General features: G+C 39.4%; 1 protein-coding gene across 29 annotated transcripts in view; it reads left to right on the plus strand.

Annotated features, from left to right (window-relative positions):
- B3GALNT1 (beta-1,3-N-acetylgalactosaminyltransferase 1 (globoside blood group)) overlaps positions 1-22,034 on the plus strand; it is a 31,988-nt gene extending 9,954 nt beyond the window's left edge. For 5 of the 29 annotated variants that reach the window (XM_044945304.2, XM_044945330.2, XM_044945326.2 and 2 more), the window contains 4 exons: positions 13,561-13,623; positions 16,881-16,976; positions 17,831-17,851; positions 20,611-22,034. In XM_044945304.2, the coding sequence (XP_044801239.1) occupies positions 20,684-21,679 (996 nt within the window). In that variant the 5' untranslated portion in view covers positions 13,561-13,623; positions 16,881-16,976; positions 17,831-17,851; positions 20,611-20,683 and the 3' untranslated portion in view covers positions 21,680-22,034. Of the gene's footprint in view, positions 1-13,560; positions 13,624-16,590; positions 16,736-16,880; positions 16,977-17,830; positions 17,852-20,610 lie in introns of all 29 variants that reach the window. The other 24 variants (XM_006072823.4, XM_006072827.4, XM_006072825.4 and 21 more) reach the window with 14 other exon arrangements.

The following is a 22,034-nucleotide window of genomic DNA, read 5'->3' on the forward strand; positions in this document are numbered from 1 at the left end:
TCTTTGGCTGCCATAAAGTCCTATGCTTAATAACTGAGGCACCAGTTCCTTCTCTGAGGATGGTGGTTTGGATATTTAAAGTATTTGCATACTTAATAATCTAGAAGCTGACCACTGTTTTGTCTCTGGAGGTTTTCTGGGCTTTTCTATCATTTGAGATTTGTCTTCAGCTGTCGTAGTGATGATAATGCTGAGTTGCTTCAGTCATGTCCGACTCTGCAACGCTATGGGCTGTAGCCCACCAGGGTCAGGCTCCTCTGTCCATGGGATTCTCCAGGCATGAGTACTGGAGTGGGTTGCCATTTCCTTCTCCAAGGGATCTTCCTGACACAGGGATCAAACCCGAGTCTTTTATGTGTCCTGCTTTGGCAGGTGGTTTTTTACCACTAGCACCCCCTGGGAAGCTGTCGTACTCCAACCACCAAATCAACAAGTAATTAGTGGTAACCTGCTGTGTACCCAGCATTGTGCTAGACTTGTGAGACAGAGAAGATGGTTTGCTTAGTGTAAATTATTTAGAGTCTAGTTGGTGAATGCCTGTGCAGTTAATACAATCACAAGTTTATTTTTTTTTAAATGGAAAGTATTTTAAAATTATAATTTATTTCTTGACGGTGAAAAGTGATATTATTATTTAAGAAGTCAGTAATAAAATCATAGTGTCCATGTTGGGCCCTTTTGTGTTTTTCTATGCATTAATGTTTTAGGTTTTTCTTTCTGTCCCTGTCTTTGGGCATGGGGTTTAGAACAGTGTCAGTGTTCATCAAGCCTCCTGCTCAGCCTTCCTAAGTTGCCCCAGCTGTCACAGTATAAGCTGCTTCCAGAGCTCAGGTGGGGCCAGCTGGATTTCTGCAGCATTACAGTATAGGCCTTTGTCTGCATGGCTGGATGTCATTTACCTTCAGAAACTGCTGAGTGCCCCAGTGCTGACTGGTTAATTCATGCTCCCCACGTAAACCTCATAATAACCAAATTGGTATCAATGCTTGATTTATATCTGGAAGAAGATGCTTTTGAGAAGTTAACTTCTCCAAGGTCACGCAGCCATTAAGTGCTGCAACCAAGATGGACAGTGAGCCGTCTAATTGCATTTTTGTTATTTTTTTTCCTGTTTTGATAATTTGAAATACAAAGAAAACTATGAACATAAGAGAAAACCTGCATGTCTATCACCCTGGGTTAACAACTGCTAATACTTTATAGTATTTGTGTCTAATCTACTTTTTCCCATGTTTCCCACATGCCTCCTTCATTTTTTCATAGTAACACCCACACTGCTTAGTGTGGAAGGTGTTCCTTTAAAAAACAGTTTTATAGCTGCTTCTAAAAACTCGCTCTTTCCCGTGTACAGTTTACAACTGTTTATCTAAATGGTATTATATATGGTGTATATATAATGGTGTAATCATTCAACTTATATTTTTACTCAACATTTTAATTTTGAGAACTGTTCAAATGAACACACTATGTGCAAATCCAGTTCATTTCTTTTAACTGTCTTGTCGGATTCCACTGAAAGACACACAGGTTTTATCTGTTATCTTTTGTTCATTGTTTAGTTGCTAAGTTATCCTTATTGGTTTTTTGTTTTTCATTATTTTCTATCTTATTATTCCTTTTATTTTCTTAGTAGTAACATCGGAATTTTTTGAACTTCTTGTACTCAGATCATTTATTTTCAATCTGTTTTTTAAAATAGTGAAAGTGAAAGTTGCTCAGTTGTGTCCAACCCTTTGCTTCTCTATCCATGGAATGCCCCAGGCAAGAATTCTGGACTGGGTTGAAGTGAAGATTCTCTTCTGCAGGGATCAAACCTGGGTCTCCCACATTGCTGGCAGATTCTTTACCATCTGAGCCATTATGTTATCTGTTAATGCTGATGAAAGAAGACATACTAAAAAAAGTCTTCATAACATTTTATTTCATTTATGTGCTTTCTGGTAAAGACAAAACTATAGGGATGAAAAAATCAGTTGTCGCCTGGGGATTGGGGGAAGAATTGATTACAAAGGAACGCTAGTAGATTGTTGTGATGGAGCTGTTTGGGATCTTGATTGTGTTGGTGGTTACATGAGCATCAAAACTTACAGAATAGTACAATAAAAATGATGAACTTTATGTAAACTATATGCCAGTGAAAATATATCACATGGATACAAAAAATACATAAAGTAATACTACTTTTTTTTGAAAAAAGTACGTTATTTTTAAAAGTTAATTTTCTGTAAGGATTGTTTTAGTTATACCCAGTGCATTCTTATAAGCAGCACTTTTTTAAATGGGGAGGGAAAAATTTTATTTTCCTTGTTTTGAATTGTAATGTATTCAAGTATCAAGAATCAAAATGATATTTAAAATATGTATAAGTAATGATGTAATATAACAATATAATATTACAGTTAGTAGTTATAATATTAGTGGTGATGGTTTAGTCCCTAAGTCATGTCTGACTCTTGTAACTCCATGGAGTGTAGCCCCCCAGGCTCCTCTGTCCATGAGATTCTCCAGGCAAGAATACTGAAGTGGGTTGCCACTTCCTTCTCCAGGGGATCTTCCCCACCCAGGAATTGAATCCCGGTCTCCTGCATTGCAGGCAGATTCTTTCCCAACTGAGCTATAAGGGAAGCCCCATAATATTAGTAATTAATTGTTACTAAATTACATTGTTACTTAGTAATTGCATTGTTAATGTAAAAGTAATATTACAAAGTAATACAAAGTTGGATTGAGTAATCTAACAAAGTGATAGCAAGTAGTGTAACAAAGGAGTACAAAAAGGAGTGCTCTCACCTTTCTTTCTTCTCTACCCTGTTCCTCTCTGTTCACTATATGTGTATCTGGACTGTTTTTCTTATGTACATACAAATGTTTGCTCTCTTTCTTCTTCCTTTGTAACACAAAAGTTAACATAAACATTGTTCTATACTTCTTCACTTATATATATTCCATGTCAGTTCTTAGAGAATACGGGCTTCCCAGGTGGTTCAGTGGTAAAGAATCCACCTGCCAATGGAGGAGCCGCAGAAGACGCAGGTTTGATTCTTGGGTCGGGAAGATGCCCTGAAGGAGGAAATGGCAGCCCACTCCAGCGTTCCTGCCTGGAGAATCCCATGGACAGAGGAGCCTGGTGGGTTACAGTCCAGAGAGTCGCAAAGAGTCAGACACAACTGAGCACAAGCATATTGAATATAGTTCTCTGTTATGTAGTAAGCCCTTGTTGTTTATCTGCTTTACATATAGTTGTTTGTATCTGCCAGTCCCAGACTCCTCATTTATCTCCTATCCCTCTTCCCCTTTGGTAATCATAAGTTTGTTTTCTATGTCTTTGAGTCTGTTTCTGTTTTGTAAATAAGTTCATTTGTATCCTCTTTGAGATTCCACATATAAATAATGCCAGATGGTATTTGTCTTTCTCTGACTTCACTTAGTGTGATAATCTCTAGGTCCATTCAGGTTGCTGTGGTTAGCATTATTTTATTCTTCTTTACGGCTGATAATTGTCCACATTTTTTTTTTAATTCATTCCTATTTTGGTGGACATTTAGTTTGCTTCCATGTCTTGGCTATTGTAAATAGTGCTGTTATAAACACTGGGCTTCATGTATCTTTTCAAGTTAGAGTTTTTTCTGGGTATATGCCAAGGAGTAGAGTTGCTGGATCATATTGTAACTCTAGTTTTAGTTTTGTGAGGAAGTTCCATGCTGCTTTCTATAGTGGCTGTACCAATTTGCATTCCCACCAACAGTATGGAGAGTTCCCTTTTCACTATACCTCTTCAGCATTTGTTACATATAGACTTTTTAATGACCTGTTGAAGCGATACCTAATTGTAGTTTTGATTTGCTGTTCTTTAATAATTAGCAAAATTGAACATCTTTTCATGTGCCTGTTGGCCATCTGTGTGTGTTCATTAGAGAAATGTCGATTTAGGTCTGCCCATTTTTGGATTGCATTTCCTTTTTTGTTATTGAGTTGTGTGAGCAGTTCGTGTATTTTGGAAATTAAGCCCTTGTCAGTTGCATCATTTGCAAATATCTTTCTCAGTCTTGGGTTTGTCTTTGCATTTTGTTTACAGTTTCCTTTCTTTGCAAAAACTTGTAAGTTTAATTAGATCCCATTCATTTATTTTTGTTTTTATTTCTATTGCCTTAGGAGACAGACCTAAGAAAATATTGCTACAGTTTATGTTAGAGAATGTGTTGCCAGTGTTCTCTTTTAGGAGATTTATTGTGTCATGTCTTGGGCTTCCCTTGTGGCTCAGCTGGTAAAGAATCCACCTGCAATGTGGGTAGACCTGGGTTCAATCCCTAGGTTGGGAAGATCCCCTGGAGAAGGGAAAGGCTACCCACTCCAGTATTCTGGCCTGGAGAACTCCATAGATTACAGCCCATGGGGTTGCAAAGAGTTGGTCATGACTAAGCAACTTTCACTTCACTTATATTTAAGTCTTTAAGCTGTTTTGAGTTGTATTTTGGTGTATGATGTGAGGGAGTATTCTAATCTCTTTGGTTTACATGCAGCTTTCCAGCTATCTCAACACAATTTGCTGAAAAAACTATATTTCCTCCATAATATATTTATTCTTGCTTCCTTTGTCAAAGATTCAACAACCATAGGTGTATGGATTTATTTCTGGCTCTCTATTCTGTTCCATTGATTCATATATCTATTTTTGTGCCAATACCATGTTGTTTTGAACATTGTCACTTTGTAATATTGCCTGAAGCCTGGGAGGGTTAAGCCTCCAGTTTTGATCTTTTTCCTCAGGATTGCTTTGGTAATTCTGGGTCTTCTGTGAGTCCATATAAATTTTAGGATTATTTGTTCTAGTTGTGTAAAAAATGTCATGTGTAATTTAACAGAGATAACAGTCCTGTAGATTGCTTTGGGTATGGTCATTTTAACAATATTAATTCTTCCCATCCAAAAGCATGGGCTTTATTTCTTTGAATCAGCCTCAGTTTCTTTTAGCAATGTCTTATAATTCTCCACCTGTAAGTCTTTAACCTCCTTGGTCAAAGTTTTTTTGTTTGTTTTTGATGTGATTTTAAAAGTTACACTGTCAGTGTGAAGAAATGCAGGTCTCCCACATTGCAGGCAGATCCTTTACCAACTGAGCCACCAGGGAAGCCCAGTGTAAAGAAATGCAGCAGATTTCTGTATGGTAATTTTGTATCCTGTTACTTTACTGAGTTTGTTTATCTAGTAGTTTTTGTGTGGCGTCTTTAGGGTTTTCTATATATAGAATCATGTCATCTGCCTATAATGACAGTTTTACCTCTTCCCTTCTAATCTGGGGACTTCCCTGGTGGCTCAGACAGTAAAGCGTCTGTCTGCAATACAGGAGATCCGGTTTCAATCCCTGGGTTGGGAAGATTCCCTGGAGAAGGAAATGGGAGCTCACTCCAGTATTCTTGCCTGGAAAATCCCATGGACCGTGGAGCCTGGTAGGCTACCATCCATGGGGTCGCAAAGAGTTGGACATGACTGAGCGACTTCACTTTCACTTTTCTAATCTGGATACCTTTTGTATCCTTTTCTTGTCTGACTGCTGTGGGTAGAACTTCCAATACTATATTGAATAGAAGTGGTGAGACTGGGCATCCTTGTCTTATTACAGATTTTAGTGAGGGATGGCTTTTAGCTTTTCACTGTTGAGTATTATGTTGACTGTGGGCTTGTAATAAACAGTTTCTATTATATTGAGATGTGTTCCCTTAACACCCACTTTGATAAAGAGTTTTTGTCATGAATGGATGTCGAATTTTATCAGATGCTTTTTCTGCATCTGTTGAAATGATTATGTGGTTTTCTCTTTTCTTTTGTTGATGCGGTGTATCACATTGATTGATTTGCGTACATTGAGCCATCCTTGTGACTTGGGGATAAATCCAATATGATTATCTCATATGATCTTTTTCTTGGATTTGATTTGCTAATTTTTGTTGAGAATTTTTGCATCTGTATTCATCCAAGATATCAGCCTGTAATTTTCTTTTTTGGTATCATCTGGTTTTGGTATCAGGGTGATATGATGACTTAAGTTCTTCTTTATATGTTTAGTAGAATTCCCCAGTGAAGCCACCTCCATGTTCTGAATTCTTAAATAAAGTGTTATATAGCCTGTGTCAGTACTTTCTTTTTATAGCTGAATAGTATTCCATTGTGTGGATTCTCAGTTAACATTCAGTTCAGTTCAGTTGCTCAGTCGTGCCCGACTCTTTGCAACCCCATGAGTCGCAGCACGCCAGGCCTCCCTACCATCACCAACTCCCGGAGTTCACTCAGACTCATGTCCATCGAGTCAGTGATGCCATCCAGCCATCTCATCCTCTGTTGTCCCCTTTTCCTCTTGCCCCCAGTCCTCCCAGCATCAGAGTCTTTTCCAATGAGTCAACTCTTCGTATGAGGTGGCAAAGTACTGGAGTTTCAGCTTTAGCATCATTCCTTCCAAAGAAATCCCAGGGCTGATCTCCTTCAGAATGGACTGGTTGGATCTCCTTGCAGTCCAAGGGACTCTCAAGAGTCTTCTCCAACACCACAGTTCTAAAGCATCAATTCTTCGGCGCTCAGCCTTCTTCACAGTCCAACTCTCACGTCCATACATGACCACTGGAAAAACCATAGCCTTGACTAGACAGACCTTTGTTGGCAAAATAATGTCTCTGCTTTTCAATATGCTATCTAGGTTGGTCATCACTTCTCTTCCAAGGAGTAAGCGTCTTTTAATTTCATGGCTGCAGTCACCATCTGCAGTGATTTTGGAGCCCCAAAAAATAAAGTCTGACACTGTTTCTGCTGTTTCCCCATGCATTTCCCATGAAGTGATGGGACCAGATGCCATGATCTTCGTTTTCTGAATGTTGAGCTTTAAGCCAACTTTTTCACTCTCCACTTTCACTTTCATCAAGAGGCTCTTTAGTTCCTCTTCACTTTCTGCCATAAGAGTGGTGTCATCTGCATATCTGAGGTTATTGATATTTCTCCCAGCAATCTTGATACCAGCTTGTGCTTCTTCCAGCCCAGCGTTTCTCATGATGTACTCTGCATACAAGTTAAATAAGCAGGGTGACAATATACAGCCTTGCCATACTTCTTTTCCTATTTGGAACCAGTCTGTTGTTCCATGTCTACCGGGGTCCAGCCCCGGTTGGATCCAGGGGTTCCCTCAGGAGAACTGCATCAGCGAAAGGATAGCAAAGGGGAGGGAAAGGGGAAAGAGGCTTGATCTCACTGGTTTACGCGGAAAGCCAATAAAGCCCATGACACCGGACTTGCACTGACCACGGAGGCCACAGGAGCCCTCTCGAATAGCTGAAGGTGCCCCACCTTAAGCACCTTCTCGAGTGGGTCTTAGAAGCCAGGGCAGGTAAGTGGTCTCAGAGGGCCCCCACGCTCCAATTAGTCATCCTGAAGGAAGAACAGAGAAGAATAGGAGAGAAAAGGAAACAAGAACGACACAGGGAGACCAAGCCTGATGAGCAAGGTCCATAGCTTTATTTTCAAAAGGAGCTTTTATACCCTAAATTGTACATAGAGGATAATAGGGGGTGTAGAGTCATGCAAGGTCAGCAGTCCTTGACCCTTATCGAAACCAGGCTTTCTTTCTGCAAACTTATAATATACAAAGGCTTTAGGTGATTTACATCATCTTCTGGTCAGGAGGCCTGTTAACATTTTTCTTCTGATAAAGGTTGGTCAACCAGAAAAACTTATTTTCTCCAAAGGTGATTTTTCTAAAGTTTGGTACCACTCCCTGAAAGCACTAGATAGAGTTGCATTCCTATCGGGCAAAGGTGCAGTGGGGGATAACAAGGAAATAATTTATTGACTCAAGAGTCTAAGGTTGTTAACATCAAAGCTACTACTTATGTTTCTATATACCAACTATATTAATCAATACACTCCCAAGGACATAGTGGGTAAGGGATACGGAAACTTGGCAGCAAGCATTAGCTCAACAAAGAAATCCTCTACTAGTTCTATTCTAATAATTTTAACTCTCCAAGAAGCTCTGCATTGTTAGAATATTTTAAGCTTCCCGTGCCTCTCGTGGTTCGGAGGCTGTGAACAATCACATGCGTAGCTGTAGGAGTCCGGAAACCTGTCAGGCAAGTTAGAAAGCTATCCGAGGGATTTGCATTGGAACACACCTATTGAACCCAGGAGACTTATTAACTACAGCTCTAAGTTGATTTCCTTCAGAGAAAGGTGGTCGGGGATAGCCCCCTGTTAAAATTAGAGGAGTTGATGAAAGTTGTAAAATAGTAAAACAGACAGATTCTGGTTTTGGGGTAGATGCTCAGACAGGTCCAGGGGGCCCCGTCGAGTCCTGACTTGCCTTGCCCATCAGGCCTCTCCCACATGACCTTGTCATGGGTGGGAACTCCCGTGCTGGCTCCCGGCACATGTCCAGCTCTAACTGGTGCTTCCTGACCTGCATATAGGTTTCTCAAGAGGCAGGTCAGGTGGTCTGCTTTCCCATCTCTTTCAGAATTTTCCACAGTTTATTGTGATCCACACAGTCAAAGGCTTTGGCATAGTCAATAAAGCAGAAATAGATGTTTTTCTGGAACTCTCTTGCTTTTTCCATGATCCAGCAGATGTTGCAATTTGATCTCTGGTTCCTCTGCCTTTTCTAAAACCAGCCTGAACATCTGGAAGTTCATGGTTCACATATTGCTGAAGCCTGGCTTGGAGAATTTTGAGCATTACTTTACTAGCGTGTGAGATGAGTGCAATTGTGTGGTAGTTTGAGCATTCTTTGGCATTGCCTTTCTTTGGGATTAGAATGAAAACTGACCTTTTCCAGTCCTGTGGCCACTGCTGAGTTTTCCAAATTTGCTGGCATATTGAGTGCAGCACTTTCACAGCATCATCTTTCAGGATTTGAAATAGCTCCACTGGAATTCCATCACCTCCACTAGCTTTGTTTGTAGTGATGCTTTCTAAGGCCCACTTGACTTCACATTCCAGGATGTCTGGCTCTAGGTGAGTGATTACACCATTGTGATTATCTGGGTCATGAAGCTCTTTTTTGTATACAGTTCTTCTGTGTATTCTTGCCACCTCTTCTTAATATTTTCTGCTTCTGTTAGGTCCATACCATTTCTTGTCCTTTATTAGCCCATCTTTGCATGAAATGTTCCCTTGGTATCTCTAATTTTCTTGAAGAGATCTCTAGTCTTTCCCATTCTATTGTTTTCCTCTATTTTTTTGCATTGATCGCTGAGGAAGGCTTTCTTATCTCTTCTTGCCATTCTTTGGAACTCTGCATTCAGATGCTTATATCTTTCCTTTTCTCCTTTGCTTTTTGCTTCTTTTCTTTTCATGGCTATTTGTAAGGCCTCCCCAGACAGCCATTTTGCTTTTTTGCATTTCTTTTCCATGGGGATGGTCTTGATCCCTGTCTCCTGTACAATGTCACCAACCTCCATCCATAGTTCATCAGGCACTCTATCTATCATATCTAGTCCCTTAAATCTATTTCTCACTTCCACTGTATAATCATAAGGGATTTGATTTAGGTCATACCTGAATGGTCTAGTGGTTTTCCCTACTTTCTTCAATTTAAGTCTGAATTTGGTAATAAGGAGTTCATGATCTGAGCCACAGTCAGCTCCTGGTCTTGTTTTTGTTGACTGTATAGAGCTTCTCCATCTTTGGCTGCAAAGAATATAATCAATCCGATTTCAGTGTTGACCATCTGGGTGATGGTGATGTCCATGTGTCGAGTCTTCTCTTGTGTTGTTGGAAGAGGGTGTTTGCTATGACCGTGCATTTTCTTGGCAAAACTCTATTAGTCTTTGCCCTGCTTCATTCCATATTCCAAGGCCAAACTTGCCTGTTACTCCAGGTGTTTCTTGACTTCCTACTTTTGCATTTGAGTTCCCTGTAATGAAAAGGACATCTTTTTTGGGTGTTAGTTCTAAAAGGTCTTGGAGGTCTTCACAGAACCATTCGGCTTCAGCTTTCTTCAGCATTACTGGTTGGGGCATAGACTTGGATTACTGTGATATTGAATGGTTTGCCTTGGAAACAAACAGAGATCATTCTGTCGTTTTTGAGATTGCACTCATGTACTGCATTTCGGACTCTTTTGTTGACCATGATGGCTACTCCATTTCTTCTGAGGGATTCCTGCCCACAGTAGTAGATATAATGGTCATCTGAGTTAAATTCACCCATTCCAGTCCATTTTAGTTCGCTGATTCCTAGAATGTTAACGTTCACTCTTGCCATCTCTTATTTGACCACTTCCAATTTGCCTTGATTCATGGACCTGACATTCCAGGTTCGTATGCAATATTGCTCATTACAACATCGGACCTTGCTTCTATCACCCGTCACATCCACAGCTGGGTATTGTTTTTGCTTTGGCTCCATCCCTTCATTCTTTCTGGAGTTATTTCTCCACTGATCTCCAGTAGCATATTGGGCACCTACTGACCTGGGGAGTTCCTCTTTCAATATCCTATCATTTTGCCTTTTCATACTGTTCATGGGGTTCTCAAGGCAAGAATACTGAAGTGGTTTGCCATTCCCTTCTCCAGTGGACCACATTCTGTCAGACCTCTCCACCATGACCCGTCCATCTCGGGTGGCCCCATGGGCATGGCTTAGTTTCATTGAGTTAGACAAGGCTGTGGTCCTAGTGTGATTAGATTGACTAGTTTTCTGTGATTATGGTTTCAGTGTGTCTGCCCTCTGATGCCCTCTTGCAACACCTACCATCTTACTTGGGTTTCTCTTACCTTGGATGTGGGTTATCTCTTCACGGCTGCTCCAGCAAAGCGCAGCCACTGCTCCTTACCTTGGACAGGGGTATTTCCTCACTGCCGCCCCTCCTGACCTTGAACGTGGAATAGCTCCTCTAGGACCTCCTGCGCCCGCGTGGCCACCGCTCCTTGGACGTGGGGTAGCTCCTCCCGGCCGCCAACCCTGGCTTCGGACGTGGGGTAGCTCCTCTAGGCTGCTCCTGCGCTGTTGCAGCCTGGCACTCTCGGCTGCGCCCTGACCTTGGACACAGGGTAGCTCCTCTCGGCTGCCGCGCCTGACATTATCACACCTAACAAAATCAGTAATCCTTTTTGCATCACCTAATATCTTAATCGTCTTCAATTTCTCCAAGATCCAGTCTGGGATCATACATTGCGATTGTGTACATTCCCTTAATTTTCTTTACTCCAGAGTCATTCCTTGTTTTATGGGATTGACTAGCTGCAGACACCATGCTAGTTATCAAAGAATACTCCTGGGTTTGTTTGAGTGTTTCCTTGTGGAGTTCTTAGCTTTTTCTTCTGTCTTCTGTATTTCATATAAAATGTGATTAGATTCCTGTTAAACATTTTGGCTAGGATGTACACTTCATTGTATCTCATTGGGAAACATATGATATGTGTTTCATTATTTATAATGCTGAGATTAATGATTGAATGAGAGTGGTAGCAGTTTGATTCCTCCATTGTGAATTTTATCTTTTTTCAGTCCTTACAAGTAAGAAGTAATCTTTGTTGTATTACTTTGGTATCATACAATGTCTAATTCTCCATCAGTCTTTTGTTTGATAATTAAAACACTGATTGATAATCATTGCCTTAATCAGTAATTTCATGAAATATTGCAACATAATAATTTTCTTATTCTGTCATTCTACCTACATTCATAATTGTCATTTTTCTATAAAGAAGAGCTTTTCCTTTTTACTTGAAGCTGTCTGCCTCTCCTGAACCATAGATCACTCTTTGAAAGCAAAACAACAATCAAAATTTACTTGTCTTCTCCCCGGTAGATTTTAAGGAAAGGGTTGATGTTAATGCTGCCTCCTTGAAATTGAAATTGCTGGCATTCAGTTGCAGGCATTTTGGAATTACCACTGTGGTGTTCTGTTTAAGTTTATGGATTAGACAAAGGTTGGGTTTGTGAGAGTTTTGAGCTTCCAGACAGGTTTCTTTTTTTGTTTGTGTTTTTCAAGTTATGTTTTTTTTTTAATATAAATTTATTTATTTTAGTTGGAGGTTAATTACTTTACAATATTGTATTGGTTTTGCCATACATCAGCATGAATCTGCCACAGGTATACACGTGTTCCCCATCCTGAACCCCCCTCCTTCTTCCCTCCCTGTACCATCCCTCTGGGTCATCCCAGTGCACCAGCCCCAAGCAACCAGTATCATGCATCAAACTTGGACTGGCGATTCATTTCATATATGATATTATACATGTTTCAATGCCATTCTCCCAAATCATCCCACCCTCTCCCTCTCCCACAGAGTCCAACAGACTGTTCCATACATCTGTGTCTCTTTTGCTGTCTCGCATACAGGGTTATCATTACCATCTTTCTAAATTCCATATATATGCGTTAGTATACTGTATTGGTGTTTTTCTTTCTGGCTTACTTTACTCTGTATAATAGGCTCCAGTTTCATTCACCTCATTAGAACTGATTCAAATGTATTCTTTTTAATGGCTGAGTAATAGTCCATTGTGTATATGTACCACAGCTTTCTTATCCATTCATCTGCTGATGGACATCTAGGTTGCTTCCATGTCCTGGATATATTGTATAATATAATATATTTTATACAATATATAAAATATAATATATTTTATACAATACATATTATAGTGTATATATATTATACATTGTATTATATATTGTATATATTATACATTATATATATATGAAAATAATACTATGATCAGACTGGGGCCTGTGTTAAATTGAATTTCAAATTTTAGAGACAGCTTATGTAACCTAATATGATCAGTTTTTTAATTAATGTTTTCATGTGGTCTTGAAAAGAATATTCCTATTCTTTTTAATTGAATGAAAAGTCCTAAATCAAGACTATTAGTAATTTTAATAATGTTATTTGAAACACTCATATCCCTATTTTTTGTCTGCTTGATCTATTAGCCATTTAGAGAGATTTGTTAAAAATTTCCTATTAGGATTATAGATTTTTCCATTTGTACTCACACTTTTCAGGATTTACTTTATATATTTTGAGCCTATGTTTCTATCTTTATGTAGCTTCATGATTGTTAAATTATCTTTTGGGATGGTTCCTTTTATTAGCAACAAAATCTCCTTGTCTCTCTTTTAAATTTATTTATTTTTAAAATTTGTTTTTGGCTGTGCTTTGTTGCTGTGGGTTTTTCTCTAGTTGTGGTGAGTGGGCCGCTCTCCAGTTGCAGTGTGCAGGCTGCTCATTGTGGGGGCTTCTCTTGTAAAGCACAGGCTCTAGGCTGGAGGGCCTCAGTAGTTGCAGTACCTGGGCTCAGCAGTTGTGGCTCCCATGGTTTTGGAGCACAGACTCAGTAGTGGCTCACAGGTTTAGTTACTCTAAGGCTTGTGGGGTCTTCCTGGACCAGGGGTGGAACTCATGTCCCCTGCATTGGCAGGCAGATTCTTTACCACTGAGCCACCAGGGAGGCCTGCCTTGTCCCTTTTAAAAGCTGCTCATTTAAAATACATGATATTAATAAATAACCACAGCAGATTTCTGATGGGCATTTTCCTCATTTTTTAATTTTTGTGTTGTTTTGTTTTAGGCATGTGTCCTATAAACAGTATACAGCAGAATTTTAAGCCAATCTGAGAGTCTCTGTTTTTCAGTGAGTTTACATTTATATTTACTCTAATGATACATTTGAATTTAGTTTTCCCATTTTCTCTTGTGCTTTTCCATTTGCCATGCATTTTCTCTGCTTTTTTTTTTCCCTCTTCTCCTGTCCTCTGTTGAACTATTAGCTTGCTTTGTTTCTTTTATTTCTTAATTTGTGTGGAAATGTATATGTTCCATATCTGTTCTTTCAGTGGTCACTCTGAAGGTTAATATGCATTAAGTGAAACTCTCTTTGCAGCAACCATGTCATTTTTATATAGTTGGATTCACTTTTTAACCACACCAAAAAGTACTTATTGTGCTCTCTCTTTTACTCTGTATATTTGTTAGTTTTCATTATCTTTCAATAATCTCTTTATTTACCTTTGTTTCTTGTATTCCTTTCCTTCCTCCTGAGTTCATTTTTCTTCATACTAAAATACATTCCCTTGATACTTCTTTTAGCTAGAGTTTGTGCACTTTATAAGTCCTAATCTGTTTCAGAATGTTATTTCATCTTCATTTCACCTGAACTCTCTAACATTCACCTGTAAATTATGTACAGTAAAGCCAGTTGGCCCACAGTATAGGATTATTGAGAGTAACTAATAATATTTGTTGAAACACTTTATAAACTGTTTTGTGTGTATATATAATGCTATTATTATTAGCTCATAAACCTCCTGAAAGTGAAAGTGTTAGTCGCTCAGTTGTGTCCGATTTTTTGAGACTTCATGGACTGTAGCCCACCAGGCTCCTCTGTCCATGGAATTCTCCAGGCAAGAATACTGGAGTGGGTTGCTATTCTCTTCTCCAGGGGATCTGCCCAACTCAGGGATCGAACCCAAGTCTCCTGCACTGCAGCGAATTCTTTACCATCTGAGTTATCAGGGAAGCCCAATATATATCCTATTAGAGTTATATTAAAATTACTATGTTTTGAATGGATTTTAAAAAGCATCACTTACTGTATTGATACCATATTTACTAACATAAAAGAGAATAATAACTACTAGAAATACCATGAATTGTACTTCCTCACACCTTGGGAGAAGAGCAGCTGGGATAAGATGAAATTAGGGGTCCTAACTGTCAACTTGAAGAAGGCAATGGCACCCCACTCCAGTACTCTTGCCTGGAAAATCCCATGGACGGAGGAGCCTGGTAGGCTGCAGTCAATGGGGTCACTAGGAGTCGGACACGACTGAGAGACTTCATTTTCACTTTTCATTTTCATGCATTGGAGAAGGAAATGGCAACCCACTCCAGTGTTCATGCCTGGAGAATCCCAGGGACGGGGGAGCCTGGTGAGCTGCCGTCTCTGGGGTCGCACAGAGTAGGACACGACTGAAGTGACTTAGCAGCAGCAGCAGCAGCAGCAGCATCAACTGCCAACTTAGGGTTACTATCATTCAGTAGAACTTTGAGACATGCAAGCATGAAGTGCAATGTTTTTACTTTGTTTTTATCTACTTACAAAGACAATGCACAAAGGGTGTGGAAATTCATATGATAAGAAAAGAAGAGGAAAGAAAGAAATCTTTCCAGAAATCCCACAGAATTGAAACTGTTGACATATTGGAACACATACTTCTAGAACACATATTACTCTGCATGTGTAGCTATATGGATTTATAGAGACTTGCCTTTTCATCTTTCAAAAGTAATCAAATATGATTACTATAAAAGTACTATATATGCAGTTTTGCTACTGCATTTCTCACTTAGTAATTATCAAGGGAATATAAATGAACATCGTTGTATATAGCATTGAATAAATGTATAGGGTCAAGAAGATCTGGAGGAGGGCATGGCAACCCATGCCAGTATTCTTACCTGGAGAATCTCATGGACAGAGGAGCCTGGCAGGCTATAGTCCATAGGGTCGCAAAGAGTTGGACACAATTTAAGCAACATAGCATGCACATACTATTGTATGGATGTGTCATAATTTTATTTAATCCATTCCCTATTGTGAGGCTTTAAAATTATTTTTATTTTATAAAGTATGCACAGTTGCCTGAAAATGTCTTTAAGATAAATTGCTTGCAGTGATATTAGTCAAAGAGCATACACATTCACGTTTTTTCTACATATTTAATTTTTCTCTCCAGAAAGTGTCCAAGAATGTCTCTGTTCCTCACACAAACTGAGTATTGTCATTTTTTCCCTTTAAGTTTCCAGTTTGAGATTTTTATCAATATCTCTGCTTATTATCATTTGAATATCTTACTGAGTGAGTTTGAGTATCTTGTTTTATTGATCTTTTGTAATTATTTTGAAAATTTTCCTTTTGGCCATTTATTCTCTTTTTGCATTTATCCATTGCTTATTAAGCTATGTGGACCTTTTTCTTAATTTGGCTTATAAATTCTTTATTATAAATATCCTGTTTTTTTTTAATCTTTCAACTTTGTGCTTTTTATTATGTTACTGTTTTTTGTATTTTTGATTTTCAACCTTGTTCAAGAATTTTTTGAAATTTTTATTTGATCAAAATTTCCTTTATGAGTTCTGGGTTGTTTCCTTACATGGGATAACTGAAAGTTCTTCCCCACTTCAAAATTATTAGAATGTTCACTCATATTTTCTTTTCATGCTCTTACCAGTTTATTTCTCTCCCATTTAGAATCTTTAACCCACTTGGGGTGTTTTTGGTATAAGGAGTGATACATATATCAGTACCTTCCTGTTTTTGACATTGTGTTCTGCTTTTTAAACTTGACTGATGAAAATCAAAGTACATTGCGCGTCCTGAATCGTGGCAGGAAGTGAGATGTGCTGTATAGTTTTCAGTTTACTAATGTGTCTTGGGTATTTGTGAGCAGAATTGGAGGTTCAAAGCGGGAAAGAGTGGATTGGGAAGAAGTTGACAGTCTCATGTCTGGGTTACCTTATATGTATGTGTGTGAAAAAGAATTAAAGAGAGGATACAAGCAAAATGTCTCTTAGAAGTTTTGTGTTTCACTTCTTTTAGTGACCCTGAGTTCTTTATCAGGGCAAGTGGAACTGTGGTAGGATGACATGGGACACCAGCTGACGTGAGGACTTAGAGGGTTTGCGTCTTGAATACCAAGTGCCCTTCATGATGAATCCATGAACTTTCTGAATTCTGTGAACTGGTAGGGTTTTCTTTAACTATTTTTTCAGCACATGTTTCACTTTACAAACAAATTGGAATAGGGAAGGGGGTTCCCTTTCCCTCTCTGACCTCTGATCCCCTGACCTATAAGTAAATGCTTGTTACACTTCTTGTATATCTTACAGAAATTGCAAGCGTTATTTTGACTGCTACTTGCTATCAAATGCTCAGGTGGTGAAATTGAAGGTCTTTCACTCAGAAGAGAAAAATCAAGAAAGAAGGTAAGAAATAGAAATCTGTTTATGTCTTTGAAACATACATTTCTTCAAGTTAAGAAGAATTCATCAAGATAATTTCTTTAGGACAATCCCTTTCAACAATAAAAATCAATTTCATGAACATAAACAGGAAGAAACAGATGCCAAGGGTGGAATATGGCTCGTGATAACAGCCTCTGTTTGAGTGTACCTGACACTGGCCAGTGCTTTGCACACACTGTCACTAATTCACACCGTATTGAGATCTTCAGTGCAGAGATGAAGAAACTGGGGCTTCTAGAGAGAAATAACATGCCCCAAGCTTGCCCTGATTGGTAAAGGACAGAGCTGGATTTGGACTCTAGTCTTCACCTTTGGAGCCACCTGTGTTGTGGGTAACCTGAAGTCTGTTCCAGCCAGTCCTGAAAGACCTTCCCCCCACTTTTGGATTAGACCATTCCTTTTCTTTTTTCTGCTATTTTGTTCATAGGCCCATAAGCAATAGATGTAATAACACAGACACAATTTCACATTAGTGAACTATGGCTTGTAGAATGCATATAGGATAACTTTTATAGTAATATTTGCTGTTTTGAATTCTTCCCATCACTGAAGAGTATCTGGGTCTCCATTGCTGTATGTGCATTACTCAGGATCCTTCTATTTGTCCGTAATTTGTTATAATGTGTTGATTCATTAGGATGAGATGTAAAATTGCCATTTGATAACTGTTGTAATTAATGTACAGGCATCAGTGGCTGAGATTAGATGGTGCTCGCCCCCTAGGGTTATGCTGTGTCTAGTGGGCAGGTGGGGGAAAAGAGCAAGAAGATATTAATTTCTTCCATAATTCTCATTCAAGGTCTGTTCTGTTTCAGGTTTCTCTGGGAACTGGCTGGGTAAGACTATTAATGGGGAGAAGGAAGGATGGGGGTGGGATGGGCAGACCTATATTTTATCCTTATACAAATAGAAATGTCGTATCAAACAAGTCATTGTTCATTGCACTTCTACTGTAGGTCTCTCTGTCTTGTTCAGTTGTTAACTCATGTCTGACTCTTTGCTCATGGACTGCAGCACACCAGGCTCCTCTCCCTTCCTTCATTATCTTCCAGACTTTGCTCAAATTCATGTCCATTGAGTCGGTAATGCTGTCTAACCATCTCATCCTCTGCCGTCCTCTTTCCTTTTGCCTTCAAATTTTCTCAGCATCAGAGTCTTTCCCAATGAGTCAGCTCTTTTCATCAGGTGGCCAAAGTATTGGAGCTTCAGCTTCAGCATCAGTCCTTCCAGTGAATATTCAGGGTTGATTTCCTTTGAGATGGACTGGCCTGATCTCCTTGCAGTCCAGGGAACTGTGAAGAGTCTTCTCCAGCCCCCATAATTCAAAAGCATCAGTTCTTCAGCACTCAGCCTTTTTTATGGGCCAAATCTTATATCTGTACATGACTACTGGAAAAACCATAGCTTTGACTATACAGACCTTTGTCAGCAAAGTGGTATCTCTACTTTTTAATATGGTGTCTAGGTTTGTTATAGTTTTCCCTCCAAGGAGCAAGCGTTTTTTAATTTCATGGCTTCAGTCACCATCCGCAGTGATTTTGGACCCCAAGAAAATAAAATCTGTCACTGATTTTGCTTTTTCCCTTTCTATTTACTGTGAAGTTATGGGACCGGTTGCCACAATCTTAGTTTTTTTTCATGTTGAGTTTTAAGCAACTATTTTGACGCTTGTCAAAAGAAAAGCATTCTTTGCCAATAAGGTCATAGGATATAAGTAGAAAGGCAAGACACATAAACAAACATTAAACCAAACTAGAGAGTGTGCCGAAGCATTCTACTGTACTATGGGACTTAAAATATAAAAAACATTAGAGATAGGAAAGATTATTGGCCATAAGTAGTTAGGGCAGCTAAGATATGGCCAGATGGAAAGGAAAAGGAGTCTTGAGATCCTGTCATTTTTATATGTATTAAGAGACTGGAGAGGGGCTTCACCGATAGCTCAGTTGATAAAGAATCAACCTGCAATGCAAGAGATCCCGGTTTGATTCCTGGGTCAGGAAGATCCTCTGGAGAAGGGACAGGCTGCTCACTCCGGTATTCTTGGGCTTCCCTTGTGGCTCAGCTGGTAAACAATCTGGCTGCAATGCTAGAGACCTGGGTTCAATCCCTGGGTTGGGAAGATCCCCTGGAGAAGAGAAAGGCTACCCACTCCAGTATTCTGGCCTGGAGAATTCCATGGGCTGTATAGTCCATGGAGTTGCAGAGTTGGACACGACTGAGCAACTTGCACTTTCACTTTAAACAGACAGAAGAACTGTGTGTCCAACGACCTAAGGTAAACCCAAGGGTAGAACCCTTGGTAAACCAGTCTTTCTAAGTAATGACATTAATGTATGCCCTCCACAGCAAATTCCGGGTTCCCAGGAGCCCTTCCCCCAGATAACTGTAGGTGAAAGGTCATCATCAAGAAGCTTCCTCAGCCTGCCCTTTGTGTCGGTTGATCTGTCTTATTCTGAAGTCCCTTGGCCCTTGACGTAAACAGTTTGTACTACGTTATTGTGGCATGTTTATGTGTTGTTTTGGAATCTGTTCTCCTCCATTCCTTCTTCCTTTGGCCTCCTTAGTGCCTGGTGCAGTCTGTGGATGTAGAAGGTCTAATAACAGTGCATGAATGCCTTTGGACTGAGGCCCATGATCTTGGCACCAGGAAAGCCCTGTGGGGTCCCGAATTATAAACCAACTTCATCCTTGAGATCCAAAACAGAGCTGAGCTTGAGACTGTGAATGCACCATGTCTCCTAGCTCTGCTTTCTTGTCTCAGATGGAATTTCTGTGTTAGAGTTCTAAGAGATTCCATCCCATCCTATGCAGGATTTCTGAACAGATTAGAATGGGAAACATATGAAAACTCATACTACAGACAGACCTTTAATTTAAGCACTTGTTGTCCAGACTGATCATTGAGTTTAGCAAGTGAGTTAGAAAGGGGACTGGGGTGGTATTTGAGGCAAGAAAAAGCTATTTTATAGTCTTGTACATTAAAAACTCCAGAGATGGTTATTCTGTTTATGTTTAGAAGACTTGCCTTTCAGAGGAACTGTCTCCACTTTTATCTCATCCCATATCAAGCAGGTCACCAAGAACAATTGTAGCCCTTTTCTTACTCTAGATTTGCTAGAATCACATCAGATCACACAGCTGAGAAAAACCCTTGGTGTGTTAGGACATGTCGCTGATAATATCTCTTCATGTTAATGGTTTTGTTGCTGATTTCTTTGCAGTAATGATTTTATCCTGGATATCCAGAGGGACAGAAAGAGATGAGTAATGGGGGAGTAGAGTTACAAAATAAATCTACAGTAAAAATAAATTGCTTCTCTACTATTATGAAAAAGAAGTAAAGAATTATTTCAACAGTTATTTATGTCAAGCAGGAAGTATTAATTTTCAAATAATTAAGACTATGTTTTTAACATTGGTCTTGATATAAAATGCTGAAATATACTTTTGGTTGTGGGTATCCATTTGCTTATAGTTAAATGAAGTTAAGCAGACTCAGGTCAGGGTATTTGATTTTGCTTTGACGCATTTGTTTTCCCAGTTCTTTTTCTTTTAAGGAGGTGATCAGGTATCATTTGGAAATGTGTTTCAGGTGATGGCATACTAAGCAGGCCTTTGATAAATCTTCCAGAACCCAAGGCTTGCATGCTTCTGAGCTGCTGTGAATGGCCCCGGCACTCCTGACCACCCTTCCAGCTAGGATGTCACTCAGATCCCTGAAATGGAGCCTTCTGCTGCTGTCGCTGCTGAGTTTCCTGGTGATGTGGTACCTCAGTCTGCCGCACTACAACGTGGTAGAACGTGTGAACTGGATGTACTTCTATGAGTATGAGCCCATTTACAGACAAGACTTCCGCTTCACACTTCGAGAGCATTCAAATTGTTCTCATCAAAACCCATTTCTTGTCATCCTGGTGACCTCACACCCCTCAGATGTGAAAGCCAGGCAGGCCATTAGAGTTACTTGGGGTGAAAAGAAGTCTTGGTGGGGATATGAAGTTCTTACATTTTTCTTATTAGGCCAACAGGCTGAAAAGGAAGACAAAATGTTAGCATTATCCTTAGAGGATGAACACCTCCTTTATGGGGACATAATACGACAGGATTTTTTAGATACATACAATAATCTGACCTTGAAAACCATTATGGCATTTAGGTGGGTAACTGAGTTTTGCCCCAACGCCAGGTATATCATGAAGACAGACACTGATGTTTTCGTCAATACTGGCAATTTAGTGAAGTATCTTTTAAATTTAAACCACTCAGAGAAGTTTTACACAGGTTATCCTCTAATTGATAATTATTCCTATAGAGGATTTTACCAAAAAACCCATATTTCATACCAGGAATATCCCTTCAAGGTGTTCCCACCTTACTGCAGTGGGTTGGGTTATATAATGTCCAGAGATTTGGTGCCGAGAATCTATGAAATGATGAGTCACGTAAAACCCATCAAGTTTGAAGATGTTTATGTTGGGATCTGTTTGAATTTATTAAAAGTGGACATTCATATTCCAGAAGACACCAACCTTTTCTTTTTATATAGGATCCATTTGGATGTCTGTCAGCTCAGACGTGTGATTGCAGCCCATGGCTTTTCTTCCAAGGAAATCATCACATTTTGGCAGGTTATGCTAAGGAACACCACATGTCATTATTAATTTGACATTCTACCCAAAGCCTAGAGAAGGGAGGGATACTTTGTGGAAAGTGTTATTGTTAGACTATGAAATTGCCAATGAAAAACCCATGAGAAGGTCACTGTGTGGCTTACGCAAAGCTGAAACTCATGTAGAGCCTATAGACTGGAGACTGGAGGGTTGCGCTTGGCCTGTGGTTTATTATGACAACAATCAAGTCAAGCCTTTTAAAGGTGATATTCAGAGGAATGAAAATCTTATAAAGGAATGGGAGGGTTTTTTTTAATAAAACTAATAGGACCAAACAGTTTGAACGTGTCATTCTATAGTCTAGAGCTTCTTAAATGGGTTTCATTGAGTTATAAGCTAAAGGAAT

The sequence above is a fragment of the Bubalus bubalis genome, chromosome 1 (assembly GCF_019923935.1).
Source record: "Bubalus bubalis isolate 160015118507 breed Murrah chromosome 1, NDDB_SH_1, whole genome shotgun sequence".
NCBI classification, from domain to species: Eukaryota; Metazoa; Chordata; class Mammalia; order Artiodactyla; family Bovidae; genus Bubalus; species Bubalus bubalis.